At 40.1% G+C, this 23,346-nt stretch overlaps 1 protein-coding gene across 1 annotated transcript in view; it reads left to right on the forward strand.

The window, feature by feature from the left end:
* The first annotated feature begins 4,808 nt into the window (after positions 1–4,808).
* The window catches only part of ST6GALNAC5 (ST6 N-acetylgalactosaminide alpha-2,6-sialyltransferase 5), a 76,545-nt gene continuing 58,007 nt past the window's right edge, over positions 4,809–23,346 (forward strand). The window contains exons 1-2 of the mRNA XM_074906409.1: positions 4,809–5,088; positions 5,732–5,959. Coding sequence (XP_074762510.1) covers positions 5,023–5,088; positions 5,732–5,959 — 294 coding nt within the window. The 5' untranslated portion in view covers positions 4,809–5,022. The remainder of the gene's footprint in view (positions 5,089–5,731; positions 5,960–23,346) is intronic.

The raw sequence follows: 23,346 nt of genomic DNA on the forward strand, positions 1-23,346 counted from the left end.
TTTGCTTGGTAAATTTTTGAAAGTTCAGAAATTTTGTTCCATTTAACACTTTGACTTCCTGTTGGTGTAGTTTTTCTCTGCAGAGGAACAGACATGAGTACACTGAAGGCTGAGCCGTTCAGGATCCTGTTGAGATCTGTTATATTACAGCAAAGGTACCCCCAGAATATTTAAAGGTATCCAATCTCTTACCACATTGTAGTAATTATGTCCTCAGTTGCTTTAGTCCATATGTTAAATCTGTGCTTTGTTTATAGAGATGATGTGTGTCTTCCTTCTTTTTTTTGGTGGTGGATGGTAAAACAAAAGGCCGTGAAGAACAGTTTCTAGTCATGCCTCTTGGCTTCCACAAGCGGTACTGGGTACACTTCGTCTGCAGCCTCCTGTGTTAATATCTTAACTTAATCCTCAAAGTTTCTGACTTTAGATGTAGACCTTTGAGTATGCTGTATATTCTAAGGTGTGCCTTGTTTAACTTCTCCACCCCTCAAAGTGGTTAGAATGAAGAACAGTGTTTCACATGTGGTCTTAAAGCAGATGAGTCCATTCAGTTGAGCTAGACAGACTGTTTCTGAAACATCCAATACCATTATTTATGCTTCCTAGATTGGGGAGAAAACTAAGAAATAGAAAAGAAAAAAACAGCAGATTCAGCAGATCTTATCTCACTATTTCCCCCCTTCTGTTTTTATCTGCACTTCTATTTCCATGCAGTATTTCATTTTTTTAAAGTATATATCACTGTTTGCTTCTGTCAGAAGTTCAAAGGCAGCCTGCTTTCATAAAGGAGAGACAGTATTGACTGATCTGTAATATTGTTTCTGCCTTTTTTTGACCAATCCTCAATGCATATTTCCAATTTTGAAAAGCATTTCATGAATCACTGGGCAGTTTGAAAAATCTATAGTGTAAGCTCATTATTTGCTGTCTGTTGAATGTTTTCCGTTGGTTGTGTTTGCAATGCAAACACATCTTTCAGGTTAAAATTTCATATATGCATAAATAATAAAACAACACGCAGAGGTGATATCAGTGTGATGTATTTCATTTCCTATATACCTCTGACTGCCCCTCTGTCCATTAATCCACACAAACTTTCATCATATTCCAACCTCCTTAGCATCTTTTGTCTCATTTTTCTAGCTAGTAAGTCAAAAAATGCTTACTTCTCCCCCCTGAAATGTGGCACTCCCAGCCATCCTCCCAAATGTCACTGGCTGGAGGCCCAGGACAAGCAATATTCTGTTCTACACTAGTGATCATGGTTTGAGCTCATACCTCATGAGGCTGCAAGGGTTAGAAGTGGGAGCTTTATACTTGCTAGTGAGCTCCTTGTCCCAGCAAGCATAGAGGGATAAAAGATGTATAGGAGTTAATTTCAGTGGGGCCAGGATTTTACTCTTGAGGAGACAGATCCAAGGCTTCACAGACCATGGAATATAATGGAAATGAGAAAATGATGCAATTTTAACAGGAGTCACTTTTAGATTAATTTTATATTTTTAACAAGTATTTTCTCATGCTTAGCCACCTGTAGAATCTTAGTAACTCAGATTCTTCATTTCAAAGGCATAAGGATATCAAAGTGGTCCTGATATAATTAACCTGCCCCTTCCAATCTATTTTAAGCACTTCTGTCACCAATATTTTTCTGAAAAATATCTTCATACAGATAGTGTGGTGGGAATGTAAGTGCTTTCAGCACTCCTGCAGAGTAACATGCAGAACTCACATGGAGTTTAACTACTTATATCACACCAGATCTTCTCACTCTTTTGTGAAATGTAGAGATAAACAAAACCTTTGTTTTCTTACTCTCTTTAAAACTGGACACAGATCTAAATCAGTTCTCTAAAATATTCTCTTTTTTGAAGCAAAGGAGCTACACTGCCATCAACGAGTCACCCAACATTTAAGACCATTGGGGCTTTCATTCTGAGGAGGTGACAGGGCTGAAGAGTAGCTGCAGCTTCCAGTTCGGAGGCATTCTGTGTACCGACTGCACACACAAACACCCTACCTCCAGTTATGGTGGAAAGGAGAGAGGGACAGCAAGGTCCAAGGCAGGGTTTGTTGGAGTCACTCAGGTAGTAGCCAGTGTGCTCAGAGAAAACATCCGAGCAAACAACATCTGGGTCATCAGCAGAAATAGTAGCCATTGCCCTCACTCTAACTCGCATTGAATATTTTGGCTGCCAGTTGCTGAGATGCACTGGCATAAATGAAAAGTAGGAGGCTCCTTCACTTGAGTATTCATTCCAGGCCAACCATCATGTGGAAAGTATGTTTATAATTGTTCATTCTGTTAAGGTGTAGATTATGCTATCTTTGTCTCTCTGTGGACTTCATGATGAATCAACTGTAGTTTGAAAGGGTGTTTTATATCTATACAAGGAAATCTTTGAAAGACAACCTGGGTTAAAATGCATTATAAAAAGATAGTTATTTCATCCATCCAGACAACTCAGGGAAAGTTGCTGTTTGGGCAGGTTTATTTAGGTGAAAGAGCTCTGTTGTGCCAAGTCCACTGACAGTCTTGAGAAGTTTGTCCCTATCTGCATCAGTATGATCCATACAAGGATTTCTCACTGTACATGGATTTTTATTTTGTCATTTGTGTCTTGGGTCCTCCTGAAGCTGCCACAAGCAGATTTTTATTTTATGTGACTGTTTTGTCAGCCTGTAGCTACCAGAAAGGTGAAAGTGAGAAGGGTAAATCAGAAGAAGGGACAACCCACTTTCTTCCACGCAGATCAAAAGCTCTCCTCAGTCAAACTTTGTTGAAAAACCTAACCAGGCTCTGCTACTTTTTCTCCTGGGCTAGGGAAAGCAGCTGTTTATGTTTTAATCTGTCTTTACCCCTAGCTCTAGAGAGGAAAGGAAATGCATGGACAGTTCAGTATCCCTTGCATATTGAAAATAAATTTGTTGAAGCAGGAAGTCAGATGGACTTTAAGATGTTCTCCATATTGACTCGTGTCCAAGTTGATTAAATGCTTATGAGTTCAGCCTATGCTCTTCTCTTCGCAAGTCTAACTATTGGGTATACAGATGCATATCTACATGTATGTAGAGTCCAAGAGTGTTAAAAAACCACCCTCCAGATAGCTAGAACTATTAATTCATACAAATTTAAAATTAAATTAACTAGCTGGGCTGTTTTCCAGATGATTTCCAAAGTTCCCATGCTTACACATAAAAACCTCCATAGGATTTACATTACACTACTGTATTTGTTTCAGTGAGCATTTGACTGCCAAGAATACTGTCTATGACCATCATGGCAATCTAATTAAATATTTGACGAGCAGAAAGCTGGACATTATTCAAGTCAAGCTCAGCATTAAATTAGAAAATTTAGTCTGTCTCCTTTATCAGTAGATTTTTAAATCAGCCTATTCTACCAAAACCCATAAGTTTAATGAATTTGGTCAGACATACTGTGTAACAGATGTCTAACATACAGCCATGAGCCTAAATCATAAAAATGACGCTTCAGTTTGGCATGGCAAAATATATTAGAAAGGCTTAGAAAGGTCAGTCACCAGCAACCTGCTTGCTGATAGTTGAGAAACAGCACTGTAAAATGCATGAGCTGCCTTTTGTAGTCTCTTGCAGGAAGCCTTGGAGAGCCACAGATAATTTGCTTTCAATGATTCATCAAGTTGGCCCTTTGTTTCACTAATTTGAGTGTCAAGTGCAACCACATAATAAAGAATTACCAAGACCTGATAAGATTCTTCTTATATTGCTTCGTTTGTCTTAACAACTGGTACTATTGAAACCAAACCCACAAACTGAATAAATAGCAAGCATGCGTGCAATATGGCATTCTTCTTTGAAATGATAAAGCGTGTTTACTGTGCTATCCGCTGATGTACCATACATTCTTGTTTCTTTTTTACTTTCTTAAAAGGCACTAAATGCTGCATGCTGTACCAGCGCTAGAGATGGCATTTGTTTCACTGTTCGTCCTGCAGTGAATTAGTAAAGATAAAAAATGAATTTCAATGACAATTCCAGCCTTGAGAAAGCTGCTATTGTGACCATGGTTGAGTTAGCCTGCTGATCGTTTTCTCCTTAATGTAATCTTTAATGTTATATAGCTATAGGTTAGATGTGAAGCCGTATATTAGAACTATTATTTCCATGAGCAGTTTCAAGAGAAATATCTTCATGATTAGGAGATAGATTTTTTTTCAAAATGCTATGCTGTCAGTTTAATAACTTCATAAGAAATCAACCTTAAAATGGCTTATTTTGAAGGGGCACATTTATAAATGTGAAATTCCCAGAGCAAGAAATCTATGTAATTTGAGGTCTGTTAATAAAGTTTTCACGACTGAACGGTACACTGTTAACACAAAGAAAGAAATAATAAAAAACTTTAGAAGGCTGCTTATGGGAGTGGGAAAATGTCTGTCTTCAGAAACCAGGACAGCGTGGGGAGCAAGCCCGTGAGATGTACTTTAAAGAAATGGAGAAATCTTCTGTCAAAAGGTTTTGAAACCGGTTTTTAGGGCTTGGGAAAGACAGTGTGAGAGAGGGTGGTGTTAGTGCCGCACAAGGAGTTGAGGGCGTCGATTTTTTTACTAACGTGAAGTATTGCCTGAATGCTGCCAGCTTCAGGAAACCCAGCTAGCGGTGGGAGAAGGAGGAATTTTCCGCTGGGGAAAAATACAGATAGTGTAACGTGAGGGTCGCGCCCCGGTGGCACAAGCAGGACAGAAGCCTGGGCCGGGGGAGGCAGCCCCTGCCCGCCCGCCCGCCGCCCCCCCGCGCCGCCGAGGCGCGGACTCGCCGGCGGAGCAGCGCGACCGAGGGGGAGGCAGAAGTTAACTTCCACCTGCCCTGGAGCCGCCGCTGCGCCGGCGGGAGGAGGCGGAGGCGGAGGCGGAGGCAGGCGGGGCAGCCGAGGACCCGGCTCTGGCAGGCTCCGAGGGTCCGGCCGGGTGTAATTCCCCCCTAATCCCCGCCACGGCGGCGCTTCCCTGGCCGAGCCATGTCTGCGGCTTCCCCGCCATGCCGAGCCTAGCGGGGAGCGGGAGGACCGGCGGCCGGGAGGCGCCCAAAATGAAGACCCTGATGGTAAGTGCATCGCCGGCACTGCTCATCCCGGCCCCGGCGGCGGGGAGGAGCGGAGCGGCGCGGCGCGGGGCTGCCCCGGGCACCCTCCACCCGCTCCAGCCGTCCCCGGGCTGCAGCCCCGCGGCTCTTGGGGATCGCGCGGAGGCGAGCAGAACCGCGGCGGCGGCGGCCAAGAACTTTCCGCCGGCTTTCTTTTATTCGTGTTGCTCGTGGTTTGGTGGGGGGTGTGGGTATGTGTGTGCGTTTTAAGGAGCGGTTAGAAAACCGATCTGCTTAAAGGACGAGGCTGGAGGTAGCCGCGCGGGTGCGGGGGGAGCGCTACAGTCCCCAACAGTCGTTAAAATGCACGAATGAGATGCCCGAAGGGGGACGGCTGCGTGGGAACGAGAGGCGCGGGGGAGCCGGGCACACCGGGGGGAGAAGGGGCAGGGTTGGAAGAGGGAGAGAAGCGGGAGAGCGGGCCGGCGAGGGGGCGGGAGGAGGGAGGAGGGGGTTCCCCAGTTCTCTCCTCGCACTTTTGCCGGGCCTCTGGCGGCGTGAAACTTGCGGGCGCCTTGAGTGCGGCGGGGGGGGGAGCGGTGCGCCCCGCAGGGCCCGGCGGCGGGGGGGAGCCCGCTGAGCCGCCTCTCTCTGCCCCCCGCAGCGCCACGGGCTGGCCGTCTGCTTGGCGCTCACCACCATGTGCACCAGCTTGTTGCTCATGTACGGCGGCATCGGCGGCGGCGGGGGCCACCCGGAGCCGCGGCGGCGGCAGCAGCAGCAGCAGGTGGCGGCGGTGCCCAGCCCCCCGCCGGGACGCGGCCAGCACCGCCCGGCGCTCCCCATCGGGGCCGGCCTCCTGGAGGGCTACATCAGCGTCCTGGAGCACAAGGTGAGCCTCCGGCCGCGGGGCCGCCCCTCGCACCCGGCCCTGGGGCGGCCGGGACCCCCGCGCTGCCTCGGCCTCCCCGGGGGCACCCGGCCCGCCGTACCTGCGGAGCTCCGCCTGCCCGCCCCGAGGCGGCCGCGCACCCCCGCCCCGCGGGACCGCGGGGCCCTGGGCTGCCTCGCTGTCGGGGCTGGCTTCGGCAGCCCGCGGGGGCTGTGCCACCTGGCCCCCAGTGCCCCAGGAGCCGGTGTCCAGCCCGCAGCTAGGCCTTTGTGCAGGGTCAGTTATCTCCTCCCTTGCCCAGTAGAAGATGGGAGGCCGAAATGTTTTGTTTCTGGTGTCGGATGCTAGAGGCGCACCACAATCGTGCGTTTATGATGCTATTAGGAAGGGTTAAAGAGGGAAGTTTAGTTACTGGAAGGGAAAGTCAATAGGTAGGTGTTTATTCTTAGCTCATTTCATCTTGGGAAACTGAAGAGAACTATATCTCCTGCACAAATGACCTTTTCATCCTCCTCCTGGGAAGCAGAAGTTGTCAACCGTAGTCTCCATTCTAGAAATTGAGGACACCTCTTTAATGGTGAACAAAATGATGTCCCTCCCCTTGACACAGGAATTACCAGGCTGGATTGTCAGACTGTAATACCCGTTTACCACAGATAGGCAGACGAAGCTCTGATAGCTCACAGGACAGATGTAATGACATAAAGTGAGCAAGATGGCACATCCATGCTGAAGAGATACTTGAGCTCCAGTAATTTTCTCAGAAGGCAGATTCTTCTACTTCTTGTGCAGTGTTCAGTTTGTTGCATTTACCTGGAAACTCCAAGGACCCTCTGCCAAAACCCCAGATAATGTTTAGTATTTTTAATACTTCTTGCAGTTAAAATTTACTGTAAAAAATAAGCAAGGGAAGTGAGGATTCTTAACTTTCTCATATTTTCACATCCAGACTGACATCTTTCTGAAAGATATGTTACCAAACAAGTTACTGGGCTCAGTTTAGAGGAATTGTGTGTGAACACTAGTGACTTTGATATACGGAGGTTTTTATTGTTCCTTCTGGCTTCACTTTCTATGCAAGAGTTATCTGTAGGGCTCTTAACGCAGAAAAATAGCTCATGATGGTCCCTTGTAGGCTTTATTTGCTTTCTTACATGGTTCTTCTGGAAATTCTCAAATGTAATGTCTGTATAGAAAAAGCAAGTTTGGCCATGGGGCTTCCTGCTGTGTGAGGTGTTCTCTTGGAATTCTTTTGTTCTTCTTGAACATGACTGTAGTGATGAGGTGTAGATATATATGCACATGATATTTGTAAGCAATAATAATTGAAAAGGCATCTGTGGGTTTTTTAGGGTGTATTATGTGAGTAGCCCTCTGACAGTGGTAACCCCTTACATTGGTTTCTCCTGACTCTCAACCATCCCTCATTAATAGAACGTACTTAAAATCATTATTCAGTGTTTATTATTTTCCAGAGTAATTTTAATGTTTCCCTGTGTTTTGGAAAAAAATGATCCTCTGGGTTTTTAATATATTGTAATATGGCCCCAAACCCACAGATAGTCCATTTCTGAATTTCATTTCACATAGCTCATGCCTCACAGTAATAATCTGCTGAAGGTTTAATAACTTCTTCACATAACTTCTGTGGGTCAATAAGAAGATTGTGCAGTCCCTGCTGTGTTCCCAGCTTGCTTTGTCTTATTTTAATGCACATGAGATCATGAAGAGAGCTGTGCCACTGTGGTATACAGAGCAGTGAAGACACTGTATTACCCTAAGGAGGTGATGGGGGAGAGAAGGGCTTTAACTCTTAGTAGTGTATTTGTATTAGTAATTTAGCAGACCCATATATTTAACATGGATTTGCAATCCCAGAATACATAGTTTTCCTGCGGAATAAAACACGGAGAACATAAAAGATCACAGGAATTAATGGTTTGGAAAAAGAAGGGTGCAGGATTGGTGATGATGAGTATAGGGAAAGAGGTTACAAGAACTGAGAAACTGTGAAAAATTTTTACAGAACATGGGTTTTAGGTGGGACATTGGAGACTGCAGAGGAGACAGCTTGAATAGCAAGCAGCATGAAAGCCCAGCCCAAAGGGAGAGAAAATGAAGGAATCAGGATGGTTTAAGGAATATTAGGAGAGCTGCAAGAAGAGAGCAAGATAAAATTCTGTAGCTGTGAGAAGGACATGATATTCGAAGAGACAGGGGAGATCTGGAGGGAGATGAAAAGTACCTGTTGTATGAGGACAACAGGCTTGCAAAGGTAGGGGAGGAATGACTTTCACCAATGGTACGTGTTATTTTGGTGGCACAGAGGTGACGGTGTGAAATGACAGTGGGTGGTAGACTTTTCACAATACAGCTTCCTTAATTTCCCGTGTAGAATCTTGGGATTATTTGTCAGGTTGAATGACCTCAAGCTGAATGACCGTTATACGAAATTCATCCTTGGCATGTGTTCATGCATGAATGACAGTGAGTAGTAGACTAAATGTCTAGATCATTCAGATCTAGGAGCTGAAACGTATTCTTAACTTTAGAAAGACTTTGTTTATGGATCCCATAGTTTGCTTTAATGGCAAAACCTAGTTTCATCTTTATGGTGGTGTACCCATTCTAATGCATTTAATGAGAGTAAATACACACATATATGTAGAAGCTATATGATAAGTACTGAAGTTATTATTAATCCATGATTACAATATGAGTATTGACACACAGAAGCTATGTTGTATAGCAGTATAGACATTTCTCTTCAGGGATAAAAAATAACAATTGTCCACGTTGTGAAATATCATGTATTACAAATGTCTGTCACTAGTAGCAATACAGCTCATTTAATAGTGCTGGGTGATCATGTATGGAGACTATTTGCCAGAAAATCAAGGTACTTAGTAAAGTACCAATGATTTTGAAATATAGCCTGCAATATTGTAATTACCAATTATTTTCCTTATTTTATATTCAGTAAGAATTGTAGTTCCTCATCCATCCTGTCAAGATAAGCAGGCAGTCTCTGAGAATACAGCTAAAATACGTAATATGCTTTTTACTGAGTTGAAGAGTCTTTTTGCAGGAGTCTGTTGTCACTTGGTCAGATTTGTGATGTTTTGTTTCTTAGTGGTTTGCCTTCCTGGTTTCTGTAAGCTCATTTTTCCCTGCATCAAGCAGCAGAGATCAGAACCTGTGTTCTTAGCTTTAGCAGCTTTTTGCAGTTTAGCAGTGCAAACTTTGTTTTTGTTGAGCTGAACTCTTAAAAGAAGAAAATTCAGAAATACAGTGGATTCGGAGATTGGCTCTTGGCATTTTGCCTCTGCACGTCCCAGAGCAACAGCAGTTGACAGTCATTGTTGATGGATGTTTGAAATGAATGAATGGTATCTTTTTTTGTTCTCAATAACCAGATGTTTATTTTCTAAAAACTCTCACATTTAGAACAGAAAACATGGTTTGCTGATAGTTGCTGTTGAGAGGTCAAGGACTGAAACGGAGAAGTAGCAGCTACCCTTCTACTTCGAGGAGCTGTTGTTTCTTACAGAGGCATATTGGCAGAGTGTAGCACCGCTTAGCTATTACATCTGTTCTGCAGTTAGAAAGGACAAGAGTTTCAGACTTTCAAACTAACATCTTTCAAGAATTTTTTTCAGTATTAACCCTGAAATTAAAGAGGTTTTGTCACTGGCATCAAGGGAAGCAGAATTATGCTCTTCCGTGGGGAGGCATGGGGATAAGACTTTCTGTTGATTTATCATAGTGCTAGCAAGAAATTACAATGCTAATATTTTTAAAGCAATTACTGCATACAAATAAGAGACTGTTAATGAAAGTAGGAAACCTAGTGCAATACCAGAACTTGCAAGGAATAAATATTTAACCATTATATTACTGTTCTGAAATGAATGTGAAAACATGTCTCTGGATAGTTAAAAAGCTTTTTACCATGTATTGACTCAACAGTTGGTACTGCAAATAAAATATGAGTTTGTCATGTATGTAATTGAATAATATTTCAAGCCATCAAGGATTTTGTTTCTTAGAAAATAAAAAAACTCGTATCAAAATCAATCTTGCAGACAAAATGTATGATTCATTAGAATCATGTTTAAATACCTTAGGAGAGCGTTGAGATCAACATAATTTAAGTGATCACAATGATTTCTTAATTTATGATAATGTAAATTATCATATGCAAAGAAATCTTTGTGATCTTTTTAAATTAATGCAGAGAATAGTGTAGTTAATGAAGTGTTTGAGGAAGAGTCGTGTTGCAAGTAGTGCCATAGCTCCTTAATCTCTGAGACACAATAAATTGTTCTGGGATGAAACTACTTTCTCCAGAATAGTAAACTTTGTGCACTTAAAATGGGGGCGGGTGGGAATCTTGCTATTTTTATATTCTTTTTAATAAGTATTGGATAGAAAATAGTTTGGAATTTGAATTTTTACCTAGTTAAACCATAGATGGTTCTGGGCTGAATAGTTTATGGGAGGTCACTAAGGCAACCTTCAGAACTAATTTATGTGGAGATGGGAAGAAATTATTCTGCGGGTGTTTGTGTCTTTCAGATGAGTTTATCACAGAATCATAAGGTATCTTATAACAAAACAGCTTGTCTTGCCTGAGGTGGGATTGAGCCCACTGAGTTGAAGTAAACCATGTACCATGATTTTGTTACATGTTCCTATTTGCCTCTGATATTCTTAGCTGCAAAGGAAGGAGCACGGACTTTATTATGCAATTATTGGATGGAGCTTTTATTATGTGAGAGATCCACAAGGGGGAGACTTTATTCTAGAATAACCTTGTTGGGGGACACTTCCATCTGTCAGAGATCTAGGCAAGATAGGAGTCCAAAAAGCCCCTTGTTCAGTGTTTTGTTGGCTCTTTTAAAATTTTTAGGTACTGTAGTTACCTTCTATGCTGATAAACTGTAGGTTTATTAAAACCTACAGTTTACAGAGTAAAAAAAAAAAGAATGTGGACCATGGCAGTCAGAGAATGTAATTGAATATCCACACCCACAGAGCAGAGATTATTGTGTTAGTAGATTTACCCAACAATTGAATAATTACTATCTTGTGCTTTATATCTTGCTTTTGAGCGACTGCAGTAGTGTGCTTTTTCAGTCTTAACAAATCATAATACTGGATTCATTCATTTTGATGACCCTTGTCTAAGGTTTTTAGCAGCTTCTGTGTGCACTAGATGACAATACCTAGTGTGCAATACAGAGCACACAACAATGACAGGTAATAATGGTACATTTTCCTGTTTTCCAGGTTGCTTGGCACCTCTGCAAAGAACCAGTAGTCCTAGACGGGCACTGTTTCAACTTAGAATATCTTGAAATATTTTCAGATGTTTACATATAGGTATCAGTTAGTTTATATCAGTGCAGCTTATGCATTTACTTTAAGAAAAAGTCCATGTTCTGTAGTTGGACAAATTTTTATAGAATTCTGACTTCAGGGTCTGCTTGAGAGAGAACACAAATGTTAGCTGTTGGGATAAACAAGTAATATTTTATGGTTATCAGTATTGCCTAATTCTTTCTAAAATAAATGTCATTAAAGATGAAGTCTTACTAGTAGAGATAGTGACTCTGGGCAGATGTCAGGACCTGTTACTTAAAAGAATTGTCTAAAAAGAGTACAGGTGCTATTAAATATTCAGATGTCCCCAAAAAATGAAGGATGTTTGGCATGCATCTAATACATGGTATTATTACATTCATTCATGTACGTGATGCATAAAAACCTACCCAACCACAAACTAGCTGTATTCTGATAATTTCCTGGTTATTGAGAAGATAAAGGAGAGTAAATCATTGTCATTATACTAGGTGGAGATCTTGCCCCTTGTAGTTTGTGACATTTTGTGCTACAGCTTTTTTCTTTCTTAGAAACTGAAGCAGAAAGGTAATTTTAGAGACTTTATCACAAAATCTTGATGATTGATTTCAGTACAAACATAAATAGCAGGTAGATGGTCAGGTCAAGACAGTTAATGTAGAATTGTGTTTTAATTTTCTCACATTTTGAAAAAGTCACATCTCTCAGCAATATCTGATACCATGAAATTGGTCATAATATGTTATCTTGTTTTTACAACTGGCTAAGACAAAGTTCTTTCTTTCTTTTTTTTTTTCTTCATAGAAGAAAAATTGCAGAAGTATGAAGATTATTTTATTTTGCGCTTCTGTTTTTTGACTGATTCTGGATTATAGCCTTTATCCTGAATTGTGAAAAGTTAAGAATGAGTAAATATGCTCTTTCCTGTTTTATGAATATCCTGTGCATCATATTGTAATAAGTGGGTGCTGTTTCCCTTTTCTGCTTTCCCATCTTCTTTTGTGAACATGCAAAATTCTTCATCTGATGGATATGCAAAATACTTCCAGGCAGGGAACTGGTGACACTTTGTTTGTTAGTGAGATTTGCCTGTCTCTCGTGCAGAACCCCTTACTTCTTTCTTCTCATTTTCATCATTAGTTTCAGTGACCACAGTTGTATGTCTGGTATGTACTGAAGTGTGTTATATTTGATAACCATTTGAAGTTACCATATTGTGCACTTTTTTCGCACAGTCTTTCACTGTGAGCATTTTAAGCTATTTTCATCTTCCTGTGAAGACAAAGTGTTCTTCTGAAGGGTTTTAATCCTTAGTGGAAGCAAGTCTGAACTAAATGAGATTTTCAATGACAGGAAATGTAATTTTTTTTTCATAGCTGATGGATATCTCTCAATAGAGTTCCTTAAGTTCTCCCTTTCTGCTTGTCCTGGGGCATAAGTGGATGTTGAGTGTCATCCTAACTATGTGATATCCTCCGAACAATAGAGTGCAGGTACTTCCCTTTTCCCGGTGACCTTCCTTATTAGTTTAACCTGTATTGCTCAGTAGTGCTCCGTATGCACGTCACTGATGCTGAGGTGGCATTGATAAGAACTTAGTGTATTAATTGGACTTCTAATTAGGGCAATTACGATCAAATCAGCAGACGTTTGGTGCTGATACAAGCAGATGTGACAGCACAAAAGCTGCTTTGAAGGTGAAGTGAAACATCATGATGCTTCACCTCATCCCTAAGCAATCTCCATTAGTCATCACTCTTTTGCTCTAACAGTTAAAGCTTAAAATTTTAAGACCAGGTTAATTACTGAAGTTTGCTATCAACTGGAAAAGCAAATATTTTCAGTTCAGAAACTGCTATTGATTGTTTTCCTTTGTCATTCTGAAAATATCCAAATACAGTTAAGAATAAGCCGTGTAGGAAGTGAGGGGACAAGTCAAAGCTGAAACCTTCTACCTTCAGAGAGTCTGTTCGTGACAGAAGTGCAAAATACAAATGGAGAAGTGGAGCTCTGAGGTGTCCCTTGATGGTGTTGTATGAAGGACAGAATTGGGTGCTGAGACATGTACACATCTGTGTAGTGAATATACCACATCTGAACTGAGTTTAGGCAAAACTGGTAATACCCTTAGTGCCTGAACTGTATTCAGAGAGACATACAGTGTAAGAGAAGCATGATGTGTATATTAAGTGCAATAATAAATACTCGTTTCTTACTGGAACCTTGTAAGAAAACTTCAGAATAAGATTGGGCTGTTTTAAAGTACGGGGGGGCGAATGAATATACTTAATAGATTACTAGAGTATTTTTTCACAATGACAGTGAACTAGTGCACTTGTTGTCCAGGAAAAGGGAACAGTAATGGGTTCATATGGTATACAGGCAGTATAGATCAGGTTTTCTTAATTCAGGTTTAATAATCTGGACTGTTCTAAGTAACAAGAATATATGAATGTGTACTTCATTGTTGCATACAACACGTTAAAAATTTATTGCAGCTGTAGAAAAATTTCCATTACAGAATGTACAGCTTAGTAAGAAATAACCTGGAAAGGAGGAGGCAAATATTTCCAGTAAACAGTCAATACATTTGGAATATACATTTTTGTTTAGCAAATACTATATTTTGATTTTAGTGTGTTATTAGCATCCTCAGGTATTGACATGATGTTAATATTGCTGAAAGAAAATATTCTGTAAATTTTGTACTGTTGGACAGTATTGAATTAGAATATATCTTGCCCTCAGCTATATCAGGTCATAAAAGTAGATGTAATAACATTCAGCAGAGCATCGGTCTAAAAGTTATCTCTAAGGAAAAGAAAAATTCAGCAGTGCAAGTTTGTGCAAATGTATATCTGTATCAGGCTTTGTGCACAGGAAAGCTAAAGGACTATTGTTATGCTTAAGAAATGGTTTGCTGAGAAATAAGCTTCTAGAGACTGCATTCATCACCAAGTACATGCTACTTACCAGTTTGCCTGCATGATGTTAAAACCTTTTCTCCCAGTTTGACACACCAGGCTGTGTTTTGTAGATAGTGACGTGAGTTACATTCAGGCTCATTACCTTCTAAACTTTCTCGCCTGCATTGCATTCTCTGTGGATAGACATTTCTATTCTGTTTCAGTGAAATTCACCCTTGTGACTTGTACGAAACATAAGCATCTGAGGAAGCACATAATTGAGGCAACTGACAGGAAGGTACCACGTGGTTACGGACTAATAAAGTGTGATTCAGAGATCCCAAAGCTAGGGGAGGCTGGGTCAGTAAGTCTATGTAAGTGTAGTTCAAGGCAGGCTTGTTAGTTTGAATTTGAAAGCAGAATAGTCACACTGTATCTGAGCAAGTAAATCCGGACCTTTGGCAGGTGCATTTTTCTGGAGCTGGGCTGGCTCTGCACTGTGCTTTCCGAGGCAGTCAGGGTCAGGGTAGTCTGAAGCCACACAGGGTGCCTGGAGAACGGTGGTACAGACATGCCCAGAACATTTCTGGTCATTCTCAAGTGCAGTGCCAAGGACTGATACTGCATTTGAAATACTAGCTGTTCTTTATCTTCAGCCATCCAAACTGTATACACCTTGTATTTGCAGAGACTGAACATTTGGCCACAGCAAAGGTATGTTTAGAAAATGTGATTTCTGAGACTTGTCCGGGGTCCTCATGAGAAAGCTTTTGGCCAAATGCATGGAAGCAGTTCTCTGCCAACCTTATCCTCAGTGTTTACGCAGAGCGCAGAGGCTCACGGGGAATATGTGCTGTTGTACAGCCTGTGATGTTCCTTCCCTGCTCTGCTCTAGCTCTCAGTGTGGCATCTTTGGGTCAGTCCTTCAGACACCTGGCTGAATTTTATCCCTTGAGATTAGTATAATGTCAAATGTGCTCCTAAATTTTGTTGCTGTCCATTTTATTCCTAATGTTACTGTAAAAAGGTTAGTTTTACACATCTCAGCATATTGGTTGACTCTAAAATAAGAACATAAAACCTCAAAATACAACCAGTGGTCTGACTGCAGCTGCCAGTGTGATGCAGAATTAATACTGCCTGTGCTTCCTCAGTTCATCTGCCTGTGCCTGGATAACTGTAGGTGAACTCCTCTTATTTTAAAAAAACAAAATATAACAAAACACTTTGTGTTTTGTTTAGATAATTTCCTTCTTGACGCTTACATCCTATAAAATCGACATTATTGATATTATTGATGACTATCCAAAATACATTTTACAAACTATAAGCCTGTGACAAAGTCACTGCTATTTTCATTTGTTCATCTACTTATATATTCTCTTTGTAACACTGCTCCAGATTTCCTTCTGTTTTTAATAGTGATTCATGAGCCTTACGAAGACTGAGACAGTTTGTTATAATATTGCTCACATTATGCATGAGAACTACCTCGGACATGAATGGGACTATACATAATAACCAGCACTTCAGTGAGGGTTTCCCCTTCTTGCCGAGTGCCAGCTGACATGATGTCTAAGCATATGTCTATATGGGATTTTGCCAGCAGACGAGAGCATGCTCTGCCCTCCTTTTGAGCTGGTTGGAGTTGCACCGGCTCTGCTCTGGCAGCTGAGTAACTGCAGTTAGCATGTTACTAAGCCAGAACTAACAAGCTTGACTGAGAGGCAGGGTGTATTATCTTGGGCTCAGCAGCATATTTAGAGTGGTTATGTAGCTTACACCATAGAGCTTCTCTGTGTCCTACAATCTCAGTGCGTGGGCAGAGCTTGCTTGTGGTTGGTTGTGAGGAGCATGGTCAGTGTTTGCTTACATCTCCTTGCAAAACCCTGCTAGTCCATATCCTGATGGTTTCCTAACCCTGCTCCAGAGGAGCATTTTCAGTCCTCTGCCACACCACCAAGAATCTCCTACCTAATACAATTGGAGAATATAACTACAACCTACAGATTTATTGTACAATTGTGTACTTCTCAGTGTTCAGTTGGAAGTCTTACATACCACACGATACTCTTGGTACTTAAAATTTGGTCATTAGATTGCCACAGGTTTAGTACACAACAGAAAAGACCATTTTTCAGCATTTCTCTTTTGTACAGCAACCTATTATGATAGATGATGTTGTGGATCGGGTTTTCAGATTTTGAAATGAGACCCTAAATTAGGCTCACAGACCATGATTTAGTCATCTAAGTTGCCATTTATGACAAAATCTGCTGTTTTCACTGGGCACATATTTGTCAAAGAAAAGATTTTAATTGCTTTGCTTTAGAAAATCATGTTTGTGAATGAAGCTAAGAGTTGGTTGTGCTTCTAACATGGCTATTTCTATATACATAGGTTATTTAATTGGTAATATTTGTGTTTTCTGGTATTCTTACCATGTATATTTCTTCAGAAATGTTGATGACTGTATCTTAATTTCAGTCAATGAGGAATATTTGCTGATAGGATGTTTAATAATATCTTAACTAACATAAGACTGCTGAGCCTTAATGTTACTCTTTCTGTATGTAATTATCATATTAATAGGTCTAATTTTGATTTATCTTTTAATTTTTTGAATAGCCAAAAGCTCGGTTTTTTTTGGTTTTTTTAACAAATGGAATCAAAACGAGAGCTAGATTCTTCACTTTTGTTGTATCTGCTTTATGTCTCAGTAACAACGCAAAGAAGCAATGAACCTAGATAGGCTGAATATTCTTTCTCTGGAGTAGTGTTGATGTATCACTTGATGGTTTAAGGGCATAAATGAGGTACTTTGTGCAGCTGGTAGATGTGGAGGAGGGATATCAGGACCAGGAGGGTATCTCTGGTGTTAATGTGTGTGATTTCTTCCAGCACAGTGATCCCTTTTGATCTGCAGCAATTTGTGCAATACAGAACAGCTTTCAGGGTATCTTTAATTATGTCTGTGGACATTTTGGCCTGGAAAGTGAAATGAGGCTTTAGAATCACCTTTCACTCCCAGCTGTGCTGATTTGAAACTTCTCACAGCTTGTTACCACCTGTAAGTGTGGGGATCATGTTTCTGCTCTCATGAAAGACATTGAATGTGCAGCATCCTGGGCTTCAGCAGGAGGTACAGCTGGCTCTGTCTTCCCCTCAGAGCTTTCACTGCTGTTAATATGGAATAACAACATATCCTATACATACATATACATATAACCTGTAATAACACGTATCTTCAGATCAAATCTAGATTTGAGACAAGAGCCTGAAAACCTGTCTTTGAGGTTTCATATTGATATGGAATACAGTGAAACAGCTGCATTAGGAGCACCCTAGTGTTTATGCTAAAACCAGACAGAGCCATTATCAGTGCTCTCAGACACATATAGAATAAATTGATTGATGATAAGATGCATCAGCTTTATTAAAGTTTCTCAGAAATGATTTTTTAGAATTATGCCACTTCCTAGGGATATTTTTCAGTGTGTTATGAAGATGACATATCCTATTTGTAGTGCATAATGTGAAAAAAATCGTTTTAACATGACAATTAGTGTCCTAACATTTGAACTTTCAGGTATGATAGTTAATTTTCATGGTCGATAGCAAATAAAAAAAGATTAATTCCACTTGAAGGTGCAAGAGGTGATTTCAGCCATGTCATACTAAGTTCAAGGACCAATTTAAGTTCTCAAGACTTTTTAAAATTGAGTGCATTGCTCACGGGAAGTGCATGAAAACCTTGTGACTGAGATCAGAGCTAAAACCAGCTATAACAGAGAAGTGTGTAAGCCAGTTGAGCTGAAATTGTAGTTCCATCGCCTCTTGATTGTAGATGATGAGGTTGCATCTGCTTGTCTTTTCTTTTATTGGAATTGCTTTTTTGTGTATCAGTCTGTGCGAAGCACTGAGACTTTGAAATTCAAAATAAAAGTAATCTTTAAAAAGTAAGTTTTCTAGTTCCTTTTTGTTTCCCTTGGAAAACAAATAGATCTGTCAATTTATTTATTTTTTTTTTTGGTATCCTGTTCTTTAAATCAGTAAACCTACTGAAAATTACATTATGCTGTGTTTATTAAAGTTGTGCTCCTATGCAGTAATACACATAAGACATCTTATACTGCCTTAAGGATTAAGTTAAGCTCCTTTGTCAAGCCTGTTGGTATGGCAGGACTGTTAATCTTTAACTGTCAGAGTCTGGTTAGATCCTTCTTTAGACTGAGGCCATGGCTTAAGTGCAAAAAAATTAAAACGAATCAACTCTGCTAGTATTTACGCCTTCATATTTTTGCACAGTGCCATCAGTAAAAAGAGGAGCTGTGTTAGACATACATATTTCTATAAGAAGATTGCATTTCAGGCTCTTATTTAGCAGCATCATAATTTGCTTTATGTTTATGCTTGTGAGATATGAAGTCAAAGCTGACAGTGTTCAAAATATTAAATTCATGAAAATAAGATGTGCAGTGGGTGACAGCTCATTGAAAGGAGGACAGGGGAAATTTTGTGAACCTAAACTTCCTAATTAAAATTCCGTAGAGTTGTCTATAGTATGTTCATGTTTTATTACATCAGTAATTACTCTTACTTTCCTTTCAAATTAGAACATTAAGTCACAAAAGCAGAAATGTGCTATAGTTGCAGCATACTTAGACAACGCAAGACTTGAAACAGAACTGTATGAAAAGAATGATGAAGCTGGGAGGGAAAGTTAAACTCGTTATGAAAGACTGAAGCTAGTATTTTAGACCCAACAGGGTATAAACTGGTAGTAAGGAGCCACACTGTTGTGCTGTAGGTAGCAAAGGTTTACATTTCACTGTGGGTGTCTGTATTATTTAATTAACGTTGTTCTAGCTAAAACTTGTGAAGAGGAATTTAAAAATAATTATCTGATAATAGCCAACTAGTGCAATTTGTGCAAATATTCATTCAAAGTGGTAACATAATCATCCAATGAAGTGATACAGGTTGTATGTTGAAGCAGTAGGTAAAATATACTACAGAGAAGCTTTTGAGGGTGGTAGATGCCTAAATTGTACTTTTCTAATCAGACTATATTTTTTTGAAATAATGGGAAAAGAAGTGCTTAACAAGTAACAATTTTCTTTTGCATTCTTCTTCAAATAGAGTTTCAAGTGGCCGTTTTTGTATTTTTCACACATATAGCCTTCCCATTTTCTGAAACAAGAGGTTCTTTACCTCAACTCATTAAAAAATAATGCTTTTTTTAGTGTATTACATATCACCTTGTTTCTGAGGATCTCCAAATGCTGTAGGAGCATTAAATGGAGACTCCTGCCTTAAAGTACAGGAGTATTAATTCCTTATGACATAGGGGAATAGTGAAACAAAAAAGTTCAAACCATAGTTTTGAACTTTAGTGTCCAACAAGGAATTTCAGGTAGGAGTTTAAAAAGTGCTGAAGTGTTGAAAACTGAGGAGATTCAACCTCAGGATAGATGCACAAGCAATCACTTGAGATACCTGACTTTCATGCATGGCTTGGAAGTGAAATTTCAGATCTCGATCTATATAACACTAAAGTTATTTACGGTGGATTGGGAAAGTTATGCACCTGAAATGGATTTGAGGTACCTCTTCTGCTGCAAAGAGCTGCCCAACAGAAAAAAACTTAAGTGAACTTTCAGTCCAGCCTTTCTGCTTGGACAGAATCATGGTTGAGGATGGTTTAGCCCAGATAAAAGATAAGAAAAGAGAATGCAATTTGTGGTCTTGAGTTGGGGATCATACATGGAAATGGCATGTAAAGCATTTGACTTGGTTCTCCAGAAGCTGCTAAAGCATGTATTTTGAGAAGCACATAAATTAGAGATCATAGCATTACCTTCTAACTTTCCAGGGAGCTTTCTAATCTGTTTTACGGGACTGTGTAACTCCCAAACTTCATAATGTGTGGCAGTGTTAGATGTCCTGGGAGGCTGCCAGATTTAGCCCCTGTCAGATCATATTCAGACACACAGAAAGAGCAGTCTTAAGCACAGATTTAGATAGTGGCTGAACAGGGCTTTTGAAGACCACACTTCTGGGTTTGGCTTTAAGGTTCTGTCAAAGTGTCATCAACTATGTCTGAGACACTGAGCTCTCACTCTAAGTTAGTACAGAGGCACTGAAATAAGTGACCTGATTTTCATGGCATGTTGAACCACATGCATTTTGCAAAAACTCTGGTGACTTAGGGCAGGTTAACTCTTTAAGCATGGTATTTGATGTGTGCAGCAGGGCTGCACAGTTATTTTGGGCTCTACTAAACTTTAACGGGGCATGCAAATGCAGGCACTGAACAGTGTTAAATAGGCACCCTCAGGTCCTTAGGGAAACATTCTATTCATCATACTGGCACCAACTACTTTATAGAAAGTTCATTAATTTATTATGCCTTAAAAATATTTAGTATATATTTATATTGTATTATACTGTGCATTCGGTATCCACTGTATGACATACTAAAATATATTCAGTTTAAAAATCAAATACATGAATTTCATTGATGGGGAGAAGAATCATGATAGCACATCTCAGACTTGTTTTGCATATTCAAGTAATCTTGTGTAAAGAAAATAAAATCCTTGCCTGACTGCAGAAGGCCAACAAATAAAATGATTTAAAATGTATTTGAATATAAATGTTGTGCTAGTATAAAGTACCTGACGGATAGTTCTGAAGTCTATAACAATCCTGTGAAACAAGAACAGTTTGGGAAGAGCAGGTAAAATCTTAACATATACCTGGAAAGATCATCTTTAAGAGCAAGGGTAGAAGTAGTCTTCAGACTTCCAGCTCAGTCCTTAACCTCTCTATGAATGCTGATCTGGAGTTTCCTTGTGCATTGAGTTGTGGCAAAATCACTTGTGGTGTGATTGCATTTGATGTAGTAGATGAACATGGTAGGTCCCCTGAAATTCCATAGACTGTAAGGGCATCCACTGTATGCTTAGTGTTCAGATAGCCCATGGTTTTCTTTGCCTAAAATTTGCAAAGTCTAAAGAGCACGTACAGAAATTGTAAATACAACAATACAGATACAGAATTATTTTCTGTATAGCAGTAGTGAGATATGAGCAACTGGCTACAGAAATACAGGATTTATGGAGTGTCATCTTTGGAAAAAAATGAAGGTCGTCTTTCAGGTTTAACATCACGCAGCTGAAGTCTAAGTGACCTCAGTCATCTTTGCCTTCTATGGATTAGGAGTAAATATTTTTCTCTTCCCTTTCAAAGTGTAAAAAGATAAGACAATTCTGTTCTCATTTAAATTAGGAAAGTTGGAGAACTGCAAGTAGTGAATCCTGTTATCATGGATAATACAATCTGCACTGCACAGCTTTCAGAGTGAAGGTGTACAAACCAGACCATTCTGATTAGACACTGAAATACTCATATTCCTGCCACAGTGTTGTAGCTTAAGCTAGATACATGACTCACAAATGGTGGACCCTGACAAATAATCCATCAAGTGATGCTGAGACTCTGTCAGGGAAGGCAGCCTCAAACAACTTTTTTTGTCTTTATTATAATCCATCACTTCTTGTTGTGCATCTCCTAACGGTCTTATACTGGCAGATGTTTTTGTAACTTTCTTTCTCTTTGTATTTCTTGGGAGAACAAAAGCATAGCATTGGGTGACTGAGGCCATTCTCACATGCTGCTTTGCAGAGACAGGAGACGCACACAAGGTCAGGAAACACTACGAATGAAATACCATTGTTCAGAAAGCCCAATCTTGCTTCTGCTAAAACTCTGTGGAATTCTCCCTAAAAATCAGCAGAAGCAGGATTAGTACCCAGGGCTGCAGCCCAGTCAATTGTTATTAGTAGAGGCTGGGGGTGCAGGCCTGCAAGATGTTAAGCATCAGCCACTGATGACCTAATAGAGCACCTCTCTTATGTTGGTGCATAGACTATTTCCTGGTTCTTCTTTGAAGTGTTGAAATCTATAGATCAATAGAATTTGAAGACAGAAAGGACAAGTAGCATGCAGGGTCAGGCCTTCTCTGTCAGATTCATACAAATTAGGGAAAAGAGTGGGAGGCTGCAGTCTAGGGCTAATAATTGTTAGGTCCCAAATACTTCCTACACCAAATGTTTCTAAAAATCTTTGTGTATGAGTCTCGATATTAAAGGAGCATGAGAATTTAGGATGCTGCAGAAGACATTGGAGCCATAGTGTTAATACAGAAATGGGAGTGGGGAAATAATTATATTATTTAAAACACTTTTTAGGATTCTCTGCCTTAAAGGGTGACAGTGATAGAAGGTGACACTTGTTTTCCTGTCAACAGGTCTAGGTTTTAATAAAATACAGACTTCCGCAATCCTTATTGTTGTGTGTTACTCTGACAGTGTCTGTGCAATGACCATTTATAGGGAATCTCATCTGAGGGTTGATGTTTCAGTGGTCATCCTCAGATCTGAGGAAATCTGTATGGTTTTATGAGTGGTGCCAGGATTATGCTATTGAGAGACACTGAATCTCTGTCTTTTCATTCTCAAAGCTAGCACTGAGCTCAAGTCCCAGCGGTGCCCTGAAAGGCCAGAGCTTCCTTTCATAAACCCCTGACCTTTCTTGATTATCTTTGTGAACTGGTGCTGTCTTTCAGTTAATAGAACTTTGTAATCAGGGAGCTAAGAGGGATAAAATAGAAGTGACAGTTTTTGCTGCTGCTTAGATGTTAATGTGAGTCCTGAATGCCTTTTAAATATGTTACTCTAAATCTGAGGAAATGGAGAAGAGCACTTGTATGTATTAAAAAGGCTAGGAAGACAAACAAAAAACCTGTTTGTCTGATGAGATTGAAGGATGTGTCATGCAAATTGAAACTGGAGGTACAGGTACAGAAACCCTTTATGAATGCAAAAATAGAATGTGGCTTTATATTTTTGTATTCTTTTTTGAGGGATTTACTATTTTAAATATAAATCCTGTTTGTAAATATTACTACACTGCAACAGGCTTTTGGTTTAGTGCTGTAGTTGAGACTGGAAGAGAAATTCAAACAGCAAAATATTTCTGGACCTGGAATGTATTTCTCTTGGCCCCTGGTGAGAGTTAGAGCAGCTCCATGCTATCTCTAAATTTATTCTA

This window comes from Athene noctua, chromosome 5, assembly GCF_965140245.1.
Source record: "Athene noctua chromosome 5, bAthNoc1.hap1.1, whole genome shotgun sequence".
NCBI classification, from domain to species: Eukaryota; Metazoa; Chordata; class Aves; order Strigiformes; family Strigidae; genus Athene; species Athene noctua.